Source organism: Plecotus auritus (genome assembly GCF_963455305.1).
Source record: "Plecotus auritus genome assembly, chromosome: 2".
Classification (NCBI taxonomy): domain Eukaryota; kingdom Metazoa; phylum Chordata; class Mammalia; order Chiroptera; family Vespertilionidae; genus Plecotus; species Plecotus auritus.
Window position 1 is genome coordinate 167,770,218 of NC_137771.1, and position 22,520 is coordinate 167,792,737.

The 22,520-nt window shown below is 43.4% G+C and overlaps 1 protein-coding gene across 3 annotated transcripts in view; it reads right to left on the bottom strand.

The window, feature by feature from the left end:
- The window catches only part of HGD (homogentisate 1,2-dioxygenase), a 55,063-nt gene that overhangs the window by 11,683 nt on the left and 20,860 nt on the right, over window positions 1-22,520 (bottom strand). For 2 of the 3 annotated variants that reach the window (XM_080656176.1, XM_080656177.1), the window contains exons 5-13: window positions 21,101-21,160; window positions 19,317-19,408; window positions 18,147-18,181; window positions 17,237-17,316; window positions 16,210-16,309; window positions 14,011-14,135; window positions 11,496-11,600; window positions 7,104-7,230; window positions 1,959-2,140 (exon numbers count right to left, since the gene is read on the bottom strand). In XM_080656176.1, the coding sequence (XP_080512302.1) occupies window positions 1,959-2,140; window positions 7,104-7,230; window positions 11,496-11,600; window positions 14,011-14,135; window positions 16,210-16,309; window positions 17,237-17,316; window positions 18,147-18,181; window positions 19,317-19,408; window positions 21,101-21,160 (906 nt within the window). The remainder of the gene's footprint in view (window positions 1-1,958; window positions 2,141-7,103; window positions 7,231-11,495; window positions 11,601-14,010; window positions 14,136-16,209; window positions 16,310-17,236; window positions 17,317-18,146; window positions 18,182-19,316; window positions 19,409-21,100; window positions 21,161-22,520) is intronic. The other variant, XM_080656178.1, reaches the window with a different exon arrangement.

Consider the following 22,520-nt stretch of genomic DNA (forward strand, 5'->3'; position numbering starts at 1 on the left):
CCTATGTATTCAGGAGGATTTTGTCGCCACAGTAAGAATATGTAAGTGCTCTGGTGCACTGTAGACATTCCAGCTTCACCGATGGCTGAATTTTCTACTCTCTGTGGCTTTTTAAAATAATAAAAACCAAACAAACAAAATAAGACCCTACAATTCTTATGTGCTCACATTATTAGAAATTTCAAAAATATAGATGGGCAAAAAGGAACTAAAAATTCTCTGTGCCCCATGTTACTGTTTGGTGTCCAACACACATTAACTTCTTTTTGCCTAAAACAATGGAGATGATTGTCCCTGCCCGACTTCCCTGGACAGGCTTGATGTGAGGACAGGATGAGATCATGTGGCAGTGCCTTTCACAGTATAAAGCACTATTCAGATATAAGGGTTGTTATCAAGGCCATTATTATTGTTATCTCTTGGCTGGCTGCTGCTTAGGAGCCTTGCTGTCTTCCTGGAGTAATAAAACCCCAGCCCGACTGAGCTATGAAGACAGTATTGCATAAAGTTAATTTATTCCAAACTGGAATGAGGATGAGGCATATAAATGGGCCTGGGTCTAAATTATACCATGAGAAATAGTGAGGGGAGGCCCCGAAGTTAGGTCTAGATAAGGTGTTGGGCCCTCTCCCACCAGGTAGTCTGGGCTTCCTGGCTACCCAGGCCTCCCAGCTCCTGTGGCCCCCACATAGGAGAGCACTTTCTCATCTGTGCTCTGAGCCCTAGCCATGCTCTCATAAAAGCAGCCCTTGTCCCAGGCCTCACTGTTGCAGAACACCTCTCCCTGGTAACACTGACTACCCCAACGTTTATTGAATGACAACTCAGGAGTAGCCTGTGCACCTCAGGAGCCTTCAGAGGCAAAAGCTTAACTGATATTCTCAGACCATGCCTCATAGAGAAGCAGGGGTGTACAAAAATCCCACCGAGGCCCTTACAAGGGGTAGCAGAGCTGAGGTCAAGCAGATGAGACTCTTCTCAGCCTCCCCCTGCAGACCAGCTATACCAACTCGGGCCCTGGGATTGAGACTAAAAGCAAACTGCACTGGACAGAGGGACAGATAAAGCTCCCCGCTTAGGTAGTTTGCAAATTGGGACATGGAGTCAGGTGGGTCTGTGCTATTGATTTTAAAGCCAGGTAGCACTGAAAGCATTTGTTGAAAAAGACAATGCAAATTTGCGTATGATTTAGCATAAAATTACTCCTTGTGGTCCATAAACTCTACCTCCAAGAATGCAAAAATAAAATAAAATCAAGAACCGCAGCCGTCTGCAATTGTGTTCAGCCTCAATGTTTACAGCCGGACTCAAGAGGAATACAAAACAGGTTTTAAATCCCATCAGTTTCATCCCAAGCCAAAGGAGAGCAAAAGAAAATGAGAAAACAGCAGAGAACTGCTGCTTACAGTCCTGACCCTCCTTGGCTTGAGAACCTGGCTGAAGGTGACATCTGCATCTTCTGCTACTGTGGCCCTAGAGGAGTACTTCAAAAGCAGGAGGTGATTCTGAGACAAGCACATATACACAGGGATGCATGCAGATAAGGGGAGATCCTTCCCACAGTATTAAATATTTACCCTTACATTTGAACAGTGTTGGACAGTCTTTAAAGTTAAATTATAGCCACCTGTTGGGTTGGATACCATGCCCATTCTACAGATGGGGGAAATGAAGCAGAGAAGTTAAGTGACTTACTCAAGGTCACACAGGAACTAAGAGCTAGGATATGAACCCAGGCCTGACTCTAAGTCCCAAGTTCTTTCTACCCTCACTACATTGGGGATCCAGTATACACACAGCGGGCTGCCTCCATACGCACATGGGAAAGGCACACAGACACACACTCTCCACTCCTGACTCCTCCTCTGTGATTTTGGAGAAATAAAAAAATAGACACTTCTCTCAACAAGACTTGGGGGGTCCAGAGGCCACCAGGGCCTGGCATTTAACTTGCTTACCATGGTGCCATCAGCAATCCTCTCAGGTACCAACTTGGCTTTGCTGGCCTTCTCAAAGCACTCGGCATCAGGCCCGTGGGGAGTCATGGTGCTGTGCAGGCTGCCTCCTCCTGGCAGGAACCCACCTTCCTTTGCCTCATAATGACCTTTGATGAGTCCCATGAATTCACTCATGCAGTTCCCTGGGAAGGTGGAAGCAGTATTATTTTTATTATCCAAAGCAGACCCATCAACATTAAGACCCTTCAAATATTATTTCCACAGAATGACAAGAAGATAGGAGAATCTGATACATTTTATAAGATCAGTAAAGAATACAGATTGACAAAGGAACAAACACTTGACAAAGGAACAAATTCTTGGTAGGCAGAGCCCTACTCCCTCCTGGCCATGTGGATTAACGGAGATCTTGTATTCCACTGCCTGAAAGAAAGTAGACTAGATCTAAAGAAAAGCAGAGCCCAGACAAGAATTCTAATAATAATTAGAATGTACATTGTAATAAAAAGTGGATGTACTCTTTCGTTTACGCTTCCAAGCCTCATATCAAAATTATCTTCTTTTATGATCTGGGTTGCTTCCCAAATAACCCCACAGTAACACATATTTCACCATATTTCTAGTTCCCAATCTAGAACACTGAAGTGGTGTGTGTGTGTGTGTGTGTGTGTGTGTGTGTGTGTGTGTGTGTGTTTATGGAAGGGTGATGCAATGGAAAGAACTCTGGACTTAGATTTCATTATCAAATGATAACTGCTGGAAGCCAATTCCAGCATGTCAGCAGAGCTGAATCATCTGGAAATGGCTGAGGGCATTTCCCCAAGCCTGAAAAGGTTGTATGGATGATTGCTTGCTGCCAGACAGCTAAAGGCATCTTAATCTACATGTTATTGCCTCCTGCTGGCCAAACACCTGAATAGCTGAAGGCAGTTTCTCCCAAACCTGATAATCTGACAATGGATTCTGTGTACTAAACCCTGGCCTTTGAAGTGTATATCTACTTTGCCTTAGGACAAACTGTGTTAATAAAAAAGCAAGGGGTCCTGAGACAAGAAGAACTTGGTTTCTTTAGCCAAGCTCCTCTGGCTCCCCATAATGCCTTCCAAAATTATATTTTGTCTCTGGACTCTTATTTAATTTACACACAGAGCCTTCTCCAGATTTCTGAACCCTTCTAGATGCTGGGTCAAGACCCCTGGCATTAAGATAACCTGTGTAAAAGGATCTTAGTATTTGTAAAACCCAGTCCATAAATGCTATATTATAACAAATATTACCTTCTATATCTGAATCTGATATCATCTTATTCTTTCATTCTTAAAAATGGCCGTTAGATTCAACCTTTTCTATTTCCATTGACATTATCCTCATAGAATTCTAAAATCTTACAATTGGAAGGGATCCTTACTTCTACTCAATACAGAAGAATTTTCTATATCATTCCCGACAGATTGTCTCCTGTGCTCAGCCTGCATGCCTCCTGTGAATGGAAGCTCTCTACTCAACAAAGCTACTGAGCTCTCAACTACCTGAGTGCTCTACTCAACAAAGCTTAGAGTGTTAAAAACTTCTTTCATGTTAAATGGAAATTTGCATTCACATAAATTAAATACACTGGTCCTAGTTGTGTTTTCTGAAGTCACACAAAATTTGACAAAAATCACATTCCCACTCTTTCAAAAGTAGGTTTTTATTGAAATTAAGCTTTTTATTAGGATGGCAACACATTTAGAGCAAGAATTAAAGAAATATAACATCTGAGTAAATTTAAGTAAGTGCCTTTCCATTCATCTACCCACCTACCCATTCATCCATTCATCTGTCCATGTCTCACCCATTCCATCTGTCTATCCACCCATCCAATATATATAATTAGACACTGTGCTAAGTACTGATGGAAATGAAGAAGAAATAGCCTGTCTAAAATTACTCACTGTCTGTCCCAAGAGAGTGCTAAGAGTACAAACGATGAACAGAGTAGAGAGATATGGCAGTGGCAACCCTTGCACAGCCAAACATTTGACATTGCAAATGCCCAACCCCTCTTCCTTGCATGTGAAGTATAACCAAGTGCCAAAATAATTCTGTAATTGACTGAGCAGCCATACCCTCCCTGCCCAGGCAACACAATGCTGCTACAGGCCCTGCAGAAAGGTAAGACCCAGGTCATGGCTCCATTTGTTTCTCCATGAAGCGAAAATAGAGGAAAAGATGCGACTGTAAGCATAAAGTCTTTATGCTTTTTAAAAGCAGTTCTGCTCATGATTTAAATATATTGTCACTCCTCACTCCAGTGTGTATACTCAGGGTCACCTTCACAGCCCAATTTTAAGAAGAGAGCAAGACGGAAATCAGCTTTGATCTGAATATTAATTTAGGTAGCAATGAGTTTGGTGATGACATTTCTATATCATTTTCTATGTTTCAAAGGACAGTGGGAGGTAGACCTTGCCTTTCTGATTAATGCTGAAACCAGTTGACCAAGGCACATTAAGATGACCGGATGCAGTATTTCTACACAAGTAATTCCCCACTTCTCCTACAAAGTCACATCAGAGTAGCAAGATTCTGATTATTACTAAAGCAATGTCTTAAAAATCTCTAGTGAAAAGTAATTTCTAACTTGGGGTTCTATGGTTTTTCCAACTAACTTGGGGCAACCATACCTTTCTGGAGATCTATCTTTCCAGGGCCCAATTTACTTGAGAGTCTTTAAAGGGGCATTTCACAAGGCTATTTTGTTTCAGGCAATCTGAGCTACAAACCAAAATCAAGGAGTGGGTTGAAGCTGTGGCACAGGTAGCAGACTTGTCTGAGTCAGACTGCTCTGCTGTCCCTCGCCCTGGGTGGGGAGACAGCCCGAGGCTGCTGTTTCTCAACATGGAACTACACACTTCCTGCCTCAGAATCTCCTGACTGGCTAGTGCACATGCAGACTGAAGTTCCACCTCAAAACCAACTAATTAACCTCTCTGGGAGTGGGCCCTGGGAATAAACATTGAACAACTATGGTCCCTGAAGCAGCAGCATTAGCTTCACGTGGGAACTTGTGATCAAAGTAAATTGTTGGGCCTGGACATACCCAAGCAGAAAGTCCGAGGGAGAGGCCCAGGAATGTGTGTTTCAATAAGTCCTCTTATAGCCTAACACTGAGAACCTGCTAACGTTGAAAACCATTACCTCAGGCACACAGAGCAATCTCAATACAAGAACCACGTGAAATGGGGAGTTATCAAGGACTAGCATGTGAGGTACAGGCTCTAGGCCAGAGCAGCTCTCTCTCCTTGACAACAGGGCCTCTGGGGGATGAATTTTCAGAAGGGCAGTTAGGGCCCATTATGGGCTTGACACTCTTCAGAAAGGACATAGTTTATTACAACTTTATTCAAAAGCATCTGTTGTCTTTGTCATGGTAACTAATTGAATCCTTTTCTCAGGCATAATGGTGTCACCTGAAAATGTGCTAGGATTTGACCATGAAGTGTCCTTCCACTCTGAGGGCCTCTGCAAATGCCTAAATTGCCCACTCAGTGCACCTTTCTATCCTGTTGCCCTGGCATCTTGGGAGTTGGAACTACAGAGAGGAGCCTCATATAGACAGAAGGCCCTGAGGTTAACTAGGGAAAGGGGGTTTGTTTTTAGGAATGTTCTTGCCCTGCCCTAACCGGTTTGGCTCAGTGGATAGAGCAACAGCCTGTGGACTGAAGGGTCCCAGGTTTGATTCTGGTCAAGGGCATGTACCTTGGTTGCAGGCACATCCCAGTAGGGGGTGTGCAGAAGGCAGCTGATCGATGTTTCTCTCTCATTGATGTTTCTAAGTCTCTATCCCTCTCCCTTCCTCTCTGTAAAAAAACAATAAAATATATTAAAAAAAAAAAAAAAAGAATGTTCCTGCCCAGCCCTAGCCAGTTTGGCTCAGTGGTTGGAACGTCAGCCTACAGACTGAAGGGTCTCAGGTTCAATTCCGGTCAAGGGCATATACCTTGGTTTCAGGCTCAAACCCTGGCCCTGGTCTGGGCATGTGTGGGAGGTAACCAATCAATGTGTCTTTCTCACATCTATGTTTCTGTCTCTCTGTATCTTCCCCTCCCTTCCACGCTCTATAAAAATCCATGGAAAAAATATCCTCAGGTGAGGATTAACAAAAACAACAACAATAACAACAAAAGAACGTTCCTGCTCAGAATTTTTCCAGAATTCTATGTACAAAATGCAATCTCCAGGAAGTGGAATTGTACATTGACCTTTAGGTTGAATTTACAGCTAGCTACTGCACAATTACAAATGCCAGCCTCATTAAGTACAGCCATGAAGTACTTGGTGATGCATTCACTTACTGAGTAAGTATCTATTACATGCATATCATGTACCAGCCCTGTGCCAGGCACATCGGTTAGTGGTCATGAGCATCTGCTCTGGCATCAGATAGCCTGCAATTCATTCCTGACTCCACCACTTGACTAGCTGTGAGGCCTTGAGCAAGTACCTAACCCTTCTTGTCTCAGTTCCATCTTCTGAAAACAAAGGGGATAATGATGCTACCTATCTCTGCCAACTGTTATGCTTTTAAAGAACTAATAACAGAGCCATAGAACAAGGTCAATAATGTTAGCTGTTAGTAATAAGAATATTAATAAAACAAAAATGATAGATTTCATAAGTTCTCTTTTAGGCAACCAATGCTTTGCAGAAACTGCTTCCAGAATAGGGTCCCTCCCCTAGTGTGGACTGTAGTCTGCTCTACCTAGCCAAAATAATTCAAGAAGGCACATTTACTGGTTCTTGCACCAGACTTAGGTAATGAGGTTCTTAAAACAACAAATTCCCCCCCACCCCCCAAAAAAGCATCTGAAATGTAAAGAAACTTCTTGCTTCACACTTCATCAACCTTTCTACCTCTCTTCAGGGCCAGAGGAACTGGGCTTAGGCTTTGCAAAGTGTTTCCTCCTCAGGGTCAACACGTCGCTGCCATCCCATGGGGAAGTTGTGCTATTTAAGCAGCTAAAGGCCTCGGGAGGCAGGGTCTTGGACTCCAGCCAGGGCAGGGCGTCCAGAAACACCTCCGGCAGTATTCCCAATGGGCAATGCTCACTGCTTTGCTGTCTCTTTGGTTCCCAAATGTGACTTGGCGAAAGAGAGACTTACTGTGGTAATAGGGAGGCCTGAAGGTCTTATCAGCGACCCCCCATCGAGGTGGGAAGATGACAAAATCAGCGATGGCCACTCCAGGGCGGAGAGACTTGGCAGTCAATACTGTGAAAATGGACGGGTCCTGCAAAAGCACAAGGAGAGGTTGAGCACAGGAGGAAAGGGAGTGACTGGATGATGACACACATGGCTCCCTCACATGAAGGGGTTTTAAGGGACACTCTAATTTCTTTCTTTTTTTAAAAAAAATAAATCTTTATTGTTCAGATTATTACAATTGTTCCTTTTTTCCCCCACATAGTTCCCCTCCACCCTGTTCCCACCCCACCCTCTACCCTAACCGCCCCCCCCCCCCCCACCGCCCGGTCCTCATCCATAGGTATATGATTTTTGTCCAGTCTCTTCCCACACCCCACACCCCTTTCCCCCCGAGAATTGTCAGTCCACTCCCTTTCTATGCCCCTGATTCTATTATATTCATCAGTTTTTTCTGTTCATCAGATTTTTTATTGACTTGATTTTTAGATTCACTTATTGATAGATATATATTTGTTGTTCATAATTTTTATCTTTACCTTTTTCTTCTTCTTCCTCTTCTTAAAGAATACCTTTCAGCATTTCATATAATACTGGTTTGGTGGTGATGAACTCCTTTAGCTTTTTCTTATCTGTGAAGCTCTTTATCTGCCCTTCAATTCTGAATGATAGCTTTGCTGGGTGGAGTAATCTTGGTTGTAGGTTTTTGCTATTCATCACTTTGAATATTTCTTGCCACTCCTGTCTGGCCTGCATAGTTTCTGTTGAGAAATCAGCTAACAGTTGTATGGATGCTCCCTTGTAGGTAACTAACTGTTTTTCTCTTGCTGCTTTTAGAATTCTCTCTTTGTCTTTTGCCCTTGGCATTTTAATTATGATGTGTCTTATTGTGGTCCTCTTTGGATTCCTTTTGTTTGGGGTTCTCTGGGCTTTCTGGACTTGTAAGTCTATTTCTTTCACCAGGTGGGGGAAGTTTTCGGTCATTATTTCTTCAAATAGGTTTTCAGTATCTTGCTCTCTCTCTTCTTCTGGCACTCCCATAATTCGGATGTTAGTAAGCTTGAAGTTGTCCCAGAGGCTCCTTACACTATCTTCAACTTTTTGGATTCTTTTTTCTTTTCCAGTTGGGTGATTTTTGCTTCTTTGAATTGCAAATCTTTGACTTGATTCTTGCGATTCTCTAGTCTGCTGTTAGGTCTCTGTATAATATTTTTTATTTCAGTCAGTGTGTGCTTAATTTCTAGTTGGTCCTTTTTCATATCCTCAAGGGTCTCACTAAATTTATCGGCCTTTTCTAGAAAATTCTTGAAAAACCTTATAACTGTGGTTTTGAACTTTATATCCAGTTGTTTGCTTTCCTCCATTTCTTTCATTTGTGACCTGTTTCTTTGTCTCCGCATTTTGGCTGCTTCCCTGAGTTGATAGAGTGGCTTTGTGTGCTAGGTGTCCTTTAGGGTCCAGTGGCTCAGCCTCCCCAGTTACCTGAGGTGGACACTCTTGGTGCACCTCTTTGTGGGCTGTGTGCACAGTCTTGTTGTAGTTAAGCCTTGATTGTTGTTAGTATCACTGGGAGGAATTGACCTCCAGGCCAATTGGCTGTGAGGATCAGCTGTGTCTACGCTGGGAGAACTTCTGTGCTAGAGATAGACGCCCTTATAAGACAAGACTGGCAAAAGCCTCTGTTCTCAGCTTGGATGGGGCGGAGTCTCAGGGTGGAGCAGACAGCAATGACTTCCCGTCATCCCTGCCCTAAGAGGCCCCTGGGTCTCAGTGTCCCTCAGTAATCGCTGCAAGCACCTCTGAGAAAAAGCTGCCCTCGAGTTTCGCCCGCTGCCAGACAGTCCAGTTTCTCCCCGAATGAGTCTGGGTCCCCAGAGTCTTGCCCGGAACTGGAGTTCAGAGCTGTCAGGAGCTTTTGCCTCCCTCCCGATTGAGAAAGCCAGCCGTGTACTCAGTTGCCAGCCCTCTCCGCATGCGCACCTCCGCACCTCTGCCTTCTGCAGCTCCTCTGAGTTTCAGTGTGCTTTTCTCTTTCCTTCTAGTTGTAGATTTTCACTCAGCCAGCTTTCCTGTGGTTCTGGATGATGTCCGTTTTGTCTTTTAGTTGTAGTTTTGAAATTGTTGTGTGAGGCAGCAGTTTAGGTGTTTACCTATTCAGCCATCTTGGTTTCTCCTTGAGGGACACTCTAATTTCTGATCAAACCACACAGGTCAGGCTTCGAAGTCTGGGCTTGCCATCAAGGTGCAGTAATCACTCATCTGACCTTCCCCTCTTGCTGTGCTGGAACCAAAATGAATTAACACCAGCTAGGAGGATTCTGAGCTGCTTTTTCGCCCTGCTGAGTCCATTTCATGTAAGTACTACCGGTGGGCCTGAGAACCAGTGGTGCCTGACTCCCAACCTGAAGTCAGGGTGACCAGAGCTGGGCTGTACTGCAGGGAGCTCTGGGCAGAAGGGATGCTCAGTGTAAGGGAGATAAAATAAAATATCCAAGCTTTGGTACAAATGTAGGATCTGCTTCTCTTTGGCGGGGGGGGTGGGGGGTGGTCACAGAGATTCCAGATGGTATCCTTACTGCTTTCTGACCCTTTCTTGACTCTCAGATTTAAAACACACCACATACATCACTAGTTTGGGTGGTGATAGTGTAGAGGGGAGTAGGTTGAGGGACACCATAATAATTTTAAAAGAACTGTACAATCATTCAGTGGAAAGATTGAGGTTCAGTTTAATTGAAATCAGTGATCATGTTTGCTTTCAGATGCCATTCAGAGATGATTAAGATCTATTCCCTACCCCTTTAGCATTATTGGTGGACGGGTGGGATAGATGACTGCAGGAGTAATAAAACAGGTGCAGGAACAACTAATCACAGCAAGGTGCCAAGGGCAATCTTACTTTATAAATAGAGACCCAAGGGAGTATAGAGGAAGGAGTCCTGTCTCTACCTGAGAGGATCAGGGAAGGCTTCAAAGAGGAGGTGACATTTGAGATCAGTGCTGAAGAATGAAAGGAGAAAGAGAGAGAAGAAAGAGGAAGGAAGAAAAGAAGGAGGAAGGAGGGAAAGAAAGGAAAAGGTATTATAAGCACAGAAAACAGGAAAAGCATAAAAATGCACACAGGTTTTATTAAGAGGAGAGAGGGGCAAGAGGTGGCACTAGAAAACAAGTCCATGGCCAGATGGTGAAGAGCCTCAATACCACACTTCAGAGCTCGGTCTTAATCCCAAACCACAGGGAGCCTGCAAAGGTTTGCTTAATGCAGTGGTAGAATGACCGGATCTGAATTTTGGAAAAGTAACTTCAGCAGCAGTGCTGAGGAGACTGAACCTGGGTAAATGCAAGTCACAACACCAATGCTTATTGCTGTAAGAGTTAACACTTCATCTGCCATGAGAAATGACCTGACACCATTAGAGAAAAGGTAGCACAAGGCTCAAATAAAGCTCCATCAGTCTCGCAGGATCCTTTTTCATTTTGTTTTGGGCATGATGCCTCATTTTCTTTTTTATTTGGTTTTATTCAGAGTTGCTGCCATTCAGAAAGGTCTTTTTGTGCCCTCCCCCACCGCCCCCCGCCGCGAGATAAGCTGCACTGGCTCAGAGTAATCTTTCTGTCTGTCTTTGGTTCTCTCCCTTCTGCTCTAATTATCCCTCCAGCTTGTGAATTAAGGTAATCTATTATGAATGAGGCGGCACACTGAACTTTCCCTCAGGACTAGCACTTTATCAAGAATGTGGGGCGTCAGGGGCCTACACTGTAGACCTGGGGCCTATTTGTGGCCCCTTAATTGAGTGAAAAATATGACCAAGTTCTTAGTCTAGAATTTCCTTGGTTTGAATTCAAGCACTAAACATTATGAGTAACTTTATTAGAGAGCCGTCGGCTCTATCGCTGCTAGAAACAGCCATGAGTGGAGACCCTGGAGTAGGCAGCCGGAGCAAATCGAGTCTTGGTATTTGTGGGCAGGACGGAGAACTTCCCAAATCCAGAAATGTTTCTTTCTTATCACTCCATCACTGACACTAGCAGTTGGTTTTCTTTTGGGGATAAACTTTCCATGAAGAAAATAAGTTTTTAGCCATCAACTGTGACAACTGTATTAGAGAATGGAGCTGTGTTCACAGGTTGGGTGTCTGGCCTGGCTTCCTCACTAGCTATGTTATTAACTCCTTCACCAAAGCCTTGCTGCAGGTGATTCAGATTCCTGTGAGCACAGTGACAAATGATTGTATGTCAGGCTTCCAGGGGTGACACTGGCAATGTGAAATCTGTGAACGTAGGGGCCTGCTGTAAACCCCTCTCACCCAAGGGTTCCCCCTTCTCCAAGGCCCTCCCAAGGGCCAGACTTACTGCGTGGTCATAGGCCACCGCGTTGATGACCATGAAGTTCTCCAAGTTGTACTTGTAGGGGGTATAGTTCCCGTGCCAGGCCACGACATTGAACGGGGAGACATTCTGATTGCAAAAGAAGCAGAAAAGGTGATCTTAGCACCATTTTGTAGTTGGCATCACTCTCTCTTTTTGGATTTGATTTTGTTCTTATTATTTAATAATACCATCCTTTGGGAGAAGCATAACCCTGAATCATTCTGTGGTTGCTTCACACACCCTCAAACTATCCCTCGTTTAGCCACTAACCCCATTTTTTTAGTTCATAACTGCAGCTGCCTCTGGTCACATGTGCAGCAACAGAAGCACAGCACATTCTCCAAGTAGTGCCTTTTCAACGATTTTTAACGCAAATGTGAGAATCTGTGGATGCCAGCAATTCTCAGACCATCTGGACTACCCTCTGGGTTTCCTGTGCGAAGGGCAGGCACGTGCTGTGACTGTTCTCCAGGTAACTGCTGCCCAGAGGAGTATCCAGTAGACACAGTGCCTGGGTGGTGAGTACAGGAGGGAGAGAGGGTCTCTAGGAGTTCCAGCCCCAAGGACTTGAGTTTTCAGAGCAATGATGCTTCTTGAGCCTGCCCTGGGGTGGGAGAGGATCGGTGTTTTGTTATGGGAAGGTTGCCCCACTGTAGATATGGGTCTTGGATGCTGGCAACAGCATCCAATTCAGAATGTTCTAAAGACCACTGGAGAGACTACTCACCGAGGTGTGGCTAGTGTTAAGGGAGCTGACTAGAGATGGGTGGTGTGGTATCTGAGCCTAGGAATAGTGGGAAGACATTGCCACTCCTAGACCTGTGGTATATGGGAAGGAAGTGTTACAGGACTCCAGCAAGAGCTAAAAACCGTGAAAAAGGGGCTGCCCAGGGGTGGGCTGATAAATATTTTACAAACAGCAATCTTGGAAAAAATTTAAAAACTCTGATTGATAGCATTTGCTGATTTCTGGGGTATAAATACTCTCACCAGGATAATTTTTGAGCGAATCATGTGTTGTCACGCATACCACTGGGGCTACCCAACACGAACTGAGATTGTGAAGGGATGCAAACACAAGAAGTAGGAAGCAGGGGGAAGAAAAACTTCAACGTGCAGGGCGTCATTGAGGGGAAAAAAGAGGGACATCTGTAATACTTTCAACAGTAAAGATAAATTAAAAACAAACGGAGAAAAAACCCAACTGTCTTCCAATTTCCTGTGAGGACCTCTTAGTAGTTGAACCCAACCGAAAGCCAGCTGGCTAGGAAGCCTGGGAGATACAGTCCATGTAAGTCAAGCTCCTAGGGCCCAGGTCATGGCAGAGAAGGAAGAATGGATGAGTGGGAGCTCACACAGAGAATAACCAGCATAGGGTCCACTTGGAAAGTGGGAACTATTGGGGCTGCTGGCTGCCTCTAGAATGATGGCTCTTTATCAACTGTATGTCAGCAATAACAGGGAGAACATGCTTAGAATGAACATAGATTTCCACACCCCATCCCCAGAGGTTATAGTGTTTGCATTTTAAAGAAGCCTCCCTGATAATTTCTGATGCAAATGGTCTCTAAACCACCCAGAGAATAAGAGGGTGACAATGTATCAATGAGGGTAACCATTAGCCCTCAGGGGTTAATTTTAAGTGCCAAACTAGATGGCCTCTGCTGGTTAGCATACCTTCTAGATGTTGTCCAATAATATGCCTTAGCAAAATGTAAGCAATAAGTCAAATGGGCAAAAATAAAGCAAACAAATAATGGTAGAAGAGATCTTTGGATTATGTTTGTTATATGATCACTTTAGGCTAATATATATTCAGTATATTAAGTAATAATATAATATATACTAATTATATACTACATGTTATACAAAATATATACTAATATTAGTATATGTTATATTATAAATTACATATTATGTTACAATTGTTATTTATTTATTTTTATTGGTTTTAGAGATGAAGGAAGGGATAGAGAGAGAAACATAGATGTGAGAGATACAGCGTTAGACAATTATTATTTTTATTATTATCTATGCCTTTGTTTATCTCTTGAGTTTACCAGGCTGGTGGTATAAACTAAATCAAGCTAATTAACTGAGTTCTACTTGTTTTGTATGGTTATTGTTAGTATTTGAAATATGGTGGACGTTGATGAATATAAATCCTGGATGATCTGCCTATTAACTCATTTCCCTTTTAGAACATATTACCCTGTCTGTACATTATGTTTTCCCCACCGTTTATATCCCCATGATTTCCATTACTTGGTGAATGGAAAGAACATGAGCAACAGATATGGTTCTACCATTTACGATGACATTTGGTAAATTATTTGTCACTACCTGGCTTGTTTTCATGGCTACAAATAAAGCAAATACTATTTTATTTGTAGTATCTTAGTGGTGTAAAGATGAAGAAATATAATATGTGTATTTAACACTGGCCTTGGCAATAAGTAGGTGTTCATTCCCTCCACTGCCTACTGACCCTCTTTACCTGTTTGGCAGCAAACAGCTTTCCTTGGTATTTATTAATCACAGTGTAACCACCTGGCACTTGGCGATCTTCATACCAGGCAACAGGTATCAAGAAATCACGAGGATTGGCCAAGCCATTGGCTCCTAGAATACAATGACCCATAGTCTTTTAGACACTTTTGAAGTCACTTAGGAAAGATGCTCATGGTTGCACAAAGCAAACGGGCTTTCTACGTCAAGAGCCACCCTACAATGTGCTTTCATTGTTCAAAGGCTCATTGGATTCCCAGTATGGTACCTTTTTAAGAGGACCCAAAGAATTTGATCCAGAAAAATAAATCATGAAAGCCATCATCATCATTGCCAGCATCATCTCCCAAAGTTTTAGAGTGAATATGGTTTATAAAATCACTTTACATATATTATTTCATCACTACAGATGAAGGGAAGAGAGAGGAGGAAGAGACTAGAAAAGAGGAAAAAGGAAGATCTGGTAGAAATACTAGACCTTTTTCTTTCCAAGAAAACCCGATGACTCTAGAACTCATCTACAGTCCTTGATCTATAGTCCTTGAGAAAGAAAGGGTTCCATGCTGGTGGCCCAGGTGAGCCATTGCTCCTCAGACAGAACTCAGAATAAAGCCAGGTCTAGAAAACTGCTCTCCAGCCTGACAAACCTGTCAGGAAGAAAGGATTCGGGACTTGCTTGCTTTCCTTTGCTTTGCAAGTGTTCACTCCAGAGAAAAATAAATAAATCAAAAGACCAAAAATGAAAAGCGTAAGTGCAAAAACTTAATTTAACTCTGAGAAGAGAGACCTGGGGAGTGTTTTATAGTTTCTAGCTCCTAGGGTTAAAAAAAAAGGGCCCCAGATGGTTAGAAAATTATATGTATTTTCAGGAGGGTACGTGTTCCATAGAACCCGGAGGCTAGGCTGACTGCAGAGCAGCAGGAAGCCAGGCCAAAGTGGGAAGAGCGGGTGGTGAGCAGGATGACAGACGGCCCACCATGGCTCCAGCTGCCTCCCTGCTGCCTCCCACCTTCCTCTGACTATTTGGTTCCTCCCAGGGGAGTGACCAGAAGGCACATGCTGGCCTGTCCCTGTTTTGCTCTAAAAAAGCTGTTAACAAAAAAGGGAAGCATTGGGAGGTGTGGCCACCACCTTCAGCAAACATGCCACAGATGAAACCAAGGGCCAATTTTCCCAACCACTCTTTTCACTCCAAGAGATGTTTTTTAGAACAACCCCTCCTACCACCTTCAATTCTTTCCTGCATTTCCTGCCTCCAGCTGGCCAGAAAAATCAGGAGTGGGCCATCTTAGTTCACTTTTGAATGTTTTAATCTGCCTCATGGAGGCTGTGGTTTCTAGCTTCTTCATCGCACTGAGTGATGTACCCTTTTTGACTGTTAAGTGTTTAAATTTTGTGGAGTGTGCTCAGCAGGAATGTGAGGTTCATAGACTATGTGTCTCTTGGTCTGTTTCCTCTTTCCATAGGAATATAGCACCTGCCATTGTTATGGCTTTCACCCTATATTGTCTATACACAACCAATAAACTTAAGACAATGATATTCCTTCTAGTCACAAAGCTCTTTCCCATTTGTATGCTTTCCCATTTGTATTGCTTAAGCTGTTCCTGTTCTTTTTTTTTATTTTTCCTCATCTTTTCAACAAGAACTAGCTAAATCTCATCTCTTCTGTGAAGCTGTTCTTGGTGACTTGGCTCACAGTATCCCAACTTCTACATCCAATAGGGTGTATGTACATATACTGCTCTCCAATGGTCTCTATAGGGAGAAATTTATAATGGATTATATTGGGTCATTTTCTGTTATGCACCATTATACATGTATGGGAAGAGGTTTGTGTTACCCTCGATGAGGTTTCTGTCACCACCTTCAGCACACATGGGAGCTGAAACAAACTGGTGGGTTAATACACCGATGAGCTAATAAGTGAAGGTTCCATTTCAGCAGCTGGGTCAGCGATTCTACATGGAGCCCCTGAACTTAGAGGTCTGAAAAGAATATCTGGCATCACTCGTGAAGTTCCAGGGGGCTTCTGAAATTCCCAGCTACACTTGGTCTAGAGAAGAAGTTGTCTAGAGGAAAGTTAGAGTTTGAGTGAGATATGAGGGGAGAAGAATGTTTAACTCTCATGCAATTATCTGTATCCTATATGCCAAACCAGGCTTAGAGGCTTGTGGTGGAGACTTACCAATTGGTCCCAGGTCAGGCAACTCAAAGTGGACACCGTAGACTTCCAGGATGTAGCCTCTAGTCTCCTCGAACACATCTACGCTGAACCGCATTCCTCTCTGGAATGAGAAGCAGACACTCATGTGCCCTCCCAGATCACACATCTATATATCTAAACGCCTACGTGACCTAAGGACCGAATGACCCATCACCATGATGCGCACTGACCACCAGGGGGCAGATGCTCAATGCAGGAGCTGCCCCGTGGTGGTCAGTTCGGTTCCACAGCGGGAGTGCCGCTCAGCTGACCAATGGGTGCCAGATGCAGGGTTCACAGCTGGCCGCCACAGCACGGAGACGGGGGAGACCGCCGCGGAGTGGCAGCGAGCCTACCGCGTGGTGCCGGTGGCAGGTGCAGCAGGGCCAGGATGAGCAGGAGCAGCAGGCAGGAGCGGCAGGCGGCGCTGGACTGCCGGTTTCGCCCGATCCCCGCAGGCCATGCCGAGGGACCCCACCGATGCACGATCCGTGCACCAGGCCTTTAGTTTAGTTAAAAAGAAGCTCCAGAGCCACAGCCAACCCCACATGCACAAGCTATAGTCTGCTGAACTAGGTCTGAGAGACAACCAACTCAAAGATGAGTTAGAAATAAAAAATGTAAATCCTAATCACATCTGTGACCCAAACCAACTCTAGTGTATTATCTTATTTGGTTCAGAGATAACAGTGCCCTGATGTAACAAACATTTTCAGAAATCTGTCTTCACTGCCCTCCACCCACATCCATGGCCTTATCCAGAGTGTGAGTAGATATTCAGGAAGGTGAACTGACAGTGCTCTTTGCTTTGTGATTGTGTGCTATTTTAAAACAAAGCAGACATCCAAGCCTGCTCATCCTTCTGCACAGGGAGCCTTCTGTGTAACTCAAACTCCCTCCCCATTGCCCAGACATGACAGAGAAATTTTAGAGTTGGAAATAGCAGCAGCTGCAACATCTGATTGCTCCCAAATTAGAGAGAGGCAGAGAGAGGGGACACATTACTCACCTGAATGACGCAGATCTCATTGGGCTGCACAATCATCTTGCCAAACTCGGTGTAAATGAGAAGTTTCCCTTTCTGGGGAACTAATAAAAAAGACAGGGCAGTAGTGAGTGTCTCTTTTAATGGAAGAACCACTTCATGAAGAGTCAGAAGCTTAAGGACTGCATTTGCTTTTTCATTCCCAACGAACAGAGCTTTATTGAGTCTCAAAGGGAAAAATGTATGACAATTTAGGTTACCCATTTTATTATCTAGAAGAAGGTGCATGAAAAAAATGGACTCTGTTTTTTGGGGTTCTTTTTTTAGTTGTCAAGTAAGAATCTTGACTATGCAAAATTCTGAGGATTGACCAAAAAGGGCAACTGAAATAGGATAGAAAATCACCTATTTCTGATACTTCCAGCAGAAGGCTATTATTTGCATGTCTAATGTCTACACCAAAGTGTCCACTCCAAAATATTTCTACTAAAGCCATCAAAAAGAAGGGGCAGACCAGATAAATCCCTAACTGACATTCCAGTTTAGGGGCTGGAATGAAAGTCTGTATTTAAATTGCAGTTATCAATGACAGATAGCTTTTACTTGGGTGAGTATGAAGGCAAATAGAGTTATTTTAGTAAGTTAATCTCATCTTGGTATTACTCTTCATTTCTTTTCAGCTGCTCAAATATCCCATATTAGAAGGACCCAACAGAAATGGGCAAAATCAGAGAGACCAGGACATAGAGTAAGGGCTTTGAGGCACAAGAGGAATCTTTTCCAGACCCCCCAATTGTCTTTAGACCTTAGTCTGTAGATTCCACTAAATAAGACAGATTGAAGGATGAAGGAAAATAATACGTATAAAATTAAAAAGAAGCTTATGACTAGGGCTAAATTCATAGCAAAGGGGTCTGAAATCTTCAAAACTTACCAATTAAGAAGTCCCCATCTGAATTGTAAAAGCATCTGAAACATAGAATCATTCCTGTGATTTCCTGTTTTAACATCACCCAGACAAATTAATTCACTGCACAAATTATTGTTCAGTACCCACTCTGCCAGATTTAATACTAGGTATAAAATGGTGTGCAAAATTATCCAATCTCTGCCCTCATGAAGCTTAGGGTCTAGTAGGAAGTCAGACAGCAATCAAACAGAACTATATCATCATAAACTGTAATGGCACTATGAAAGTTAAGGCCAGGGAAATGAAAAAATAATGGACATGATCTATCTTGAGGAATCAGCAAGAGCTTCCCTGAAAGGGAGACATTTGACCTGCGATCTGAAGGAATCATCTAGGCAAGGGTTTAAGGAGGGAGGAGACTATCCCAGGCAGAAGGAACAGTATGTGCAAATGCTTTGAGGCAGGAGGACACATGGCAGGTGGAAAGAACCAAATGAAGGCTAATGTGGCTCAAGTGGGGAGAGAGGAGGTGCCTGATATGAGCTGGAACCAAAGGGACATCTCCTGTGCCTTGTCATAGGGCTTTGATCTTGGACTTGATTCATGGCTCAGATAAATTAAATGTCTTGCCCAAGTTCACTCAGGAAGAGTGGAATTGCCTTTGGACACAGTGGTCTGGTTCAAAAATGGTTCTGATATTCTGCTTCCCAAAGAAAAGGCAGGCATGCCATTCACGTACTTTTCTGATTAAAAATAAAATCCAATATCAAAGCTCCTCGATCTAGGAATTTTAAGCTTACAAAGTTGTTAGCTGGAGCCAAAGTCTGTCTGCTTGACTTGCCACCTACAGGTGGTCCTAATGGCTGACCATGCATCATGACTTTGGACTCAAGAATAGTCCTGGGAACCTTAGAAATTAAGAATATTCTAACTCAAATCTGGTTAAAGACAAAATCCTTCTTGGAATACTCCTGCTTTCCAGTGCCCCGTCGTCCCTTTTCTATTTGAATTGTTATGTGAGATTCTTGTTTATGTCACAGGAGTCTATCAAGATAAAAATAAGCATTTATTGTCATTATTAATAAATGCATGTCAACATTGCCCTGGGGAAGAAACAATAACAAAAACAACAACCACTCTGGTCAGCAACTTTTGGGGACAGGGGATGTCCTACCTCAGGACTGAGTCACTTACCTGTCCCCCATGGAGGTGTTGCAGAGGAAAATGTGGACAGCAAGCCCATTGTTAGACCTGATGTCTCCAGCTCCACATAAGGTGTGCAGGCCCTGGGAGAGACCCCAAGGAGAAGGAAGAGTGAACATGAATAGTGCCTAAGAGGCTACCCCTCCTCTTGGTACCTGAGGACCATGAGGCAAGGTTCTAGTATAAGAGTCTTCCCTTTGGGACCAGTGGGACATTCAGGATCCAGGTTACCTATGGGGAGTCCAAACTTTATTGACCTATGTTTGGTAGATGGTGGTTCACCTTCATTACCTGCCATGGCCCTAGCTTTGGATTGTCTTAATTGCTGCATCAGATGAACTTATAGAGCATCAATTGATTAGAGCATTTTTATCATTTTTGTACTTAGGTCAACCTGAAGGAAAGTTTCTATTGGAGGTAAAATCAGATATCCAGGAGGCTTGGGGAGGAAGACTGCACCATTAGGGGCCAGTTAATGCCCCTCAAATACACCAGACCATGTGGGCATGCCTCTGCTTAGGAATAGGGTCAGCACTAATCTCTCCAGAACAAGGCAAAGGGAAGCACTCGGACCAACTGTAACCCTCTGCTGATCGTCCACAGTCCAAGAAACTGTAACACATTCAGGCCATCTAAAGCTGCCCTCAGCCCCAAACCTGTACACTGAAAGCCCACAAGGAGAGTGTTCAGTTCCTCCAGATAGCCATGATTCACACAGGGTGGAGGACTTCTTTTTGTATTTTAATTCGATTTCCAAGTTTGTGGGCTATTCAGATGAGTCTATGTAAGGTTTGGAGCATTTAATATGGGTGAGGAGGTCAACATGATACAAACAATCTGGCCTACGGCTAGACACCTGGACTCTCCCTCCGTAAACCATGACCTGAGGTTGGTCTGCAGAATCTTCCACTAGCTTTTTTGAGCCCCACCTCCTTACAGCTCCTCTCTTTCTCCCTGATACACCTTGATCTGAGAGCAGGTGTTCCTATACTCTCAGCACCCATTACTACCAAGTAGAACTTATAATCAGCATTGTCCTAACCAGAATTGCTGGCCCGAGTTGATCCTATTCAGGGGCTCATTTCAGAGAGTTTCTGAATTTGGATGGGAAAAAAATTATATATTTGTTTTCACTAATCTATGACTGAAATTGATCATTTCCTTCAATTAATATGGACGTAAGCAACAAACTACAGCAGTATTAGAGGTGCCTGTAACCTTGACACTGATAGAAATCATGGATAATTTGAGTTGTTACAGATATCCCAAAATATCATTTATACTCATACTTTTAATAAGCAGAGTTATTAGATCTTCTCATAGATTTTGTGATTTAGTGCATTAATAAGGAAGCATGCTTATTACTATAAACCAAACCAAATTTATTTTAATATTTTCATCATTGCATTTCAATATAATCGGCTTCTTTGTCATTTTATGTAATTTATTTCATGCATTTAAGAACACAGGCTTCACCAGACTACCAAAGGAGTCTTTGTTCCCCAAAACAAAGGAACCTGGGAAGGTAAAAGCTCATTTCCATTGGTTGTTGGGAGATGTTGTAAATAGCCCTCCAGTGCCCTTTGGTGTCGGGGGGGAGATGGTGCCTGTAAGTAAGACATCAATGGGCAGTGCCGAAAGCAGAGGCAGATGGTGCTGTGCCGGCCGCCCGCCTCTAAGGCTGCTTCTGCCTGGCATTCAGCCCGCAAATGGCTGAATCGCTCACAGCGGAAGAGAGAAGGCGCAGTGGGAAGGTGTGGGCAGTGTTGACTTACACTCACAAAGTCCACCTTCTTCTGAGATGCTTTTGGAATCTCAAATGGTTTCCATCTAAGCTGGAAAAAAATACACATACAGGAATATGATTTCACAAGGGGAAACTATAGACTTTCTAAATAAAAAGCACCGATTACACAGAAAAAGGACAGCTGCTCCCTGCAAGGTTCTGACTACTTGTGATTTTGTTATTTTAAATTTAATAATTATCCATCATTTCCTTAAAGGGGCTCAGTTGTGTGTGTGCCTGTGTGTGTGTTTAATTCATATGCATATATATTGTCTTTGTTCATTAGCAATTTGAATTACAAAAATTTTTTAAAAAGACCATTGCTTCTTTTTTTTTTTTTTTTAAATATATTTTATTGATTTCTTACAGAGAGGAAAGGAGAGGGATAGAGAGCCAGAAACATCGACGAGAGAGAAACATCGATCAGCTGCCTCCTGCACACCTCCCACTGGAGATATACCCACAACCAAGGCACATGCCCCTGACCGGAATCGAACCTGGGACCCTTCAGTCCGCAGGCCGACGCTCTATCCACTGAGCCAAACCGGTTTTGGCTGCTTCTTTTTTTTTTTTTTAAATTTCTTTATTGATTAAGGTATCACATATTTGTCCTCATTCCCCATTCCCATCCCAAATCCTTCCCCATGCATGCCCCCACCCCCCTGTCATCCGTGACCACTGGTTAGGCTTATATGCATGCATACAAATCCTTTGGTTGATCTCTCCTCCTTACCTCCACCCTCCCCTACCTTCCCTCTGAGGTTTGACAGTCTGATGGATGCTTCCCTGTCTCCGGGTCTGTTTTTATTCATCAGTTTATGTTGTTCATTATTTCCCCTAGATGAGTGAGATCATGTGATACTAGAAATACACTTGTAAGAACCGAAAATGAGACTAGCAATAATGGTTATGCTGCGAGGCAAATGAATCAGTCTGTAGTGAGTTTCTTTCTGGGCCAACAGTTCTTTTGAGTCCCAATTTCACTCAAAAGAATTGATGGCCCAGAAAGAAACTCACTACAGACTGATTCATTTGCCTCTCAGCATAACCATTATTGCTTGTCTCATTTTCGGTTCTTATAGGTGTATTTCTAGTATCACAAGGCCATTGCTTCTTATTTCAGAAACTGTTTATTTCTTTCAGCATTTTGCTCAGGCACACCAGTGAGTTTTGACCGATGCTTCTTCTGATGCTATTTATAATCAGCTCCTTTGCTGGCACGCCAGCCTCTCTGTGTGGGCCCCGGACACTGCAGGAGAAGGTTCTACTTCTCCTGCCAGCCCTTGGAATTTTGAATTATTTCTCGAAGCAAAAGAAAAAGCACCCAGCTGAGATTGAATTTGGTAAATGCAGTACCAGGTTCAATTTTTTTTTTCACCAAACCCCACGTTTGTCCCCAGGCTGCCTGA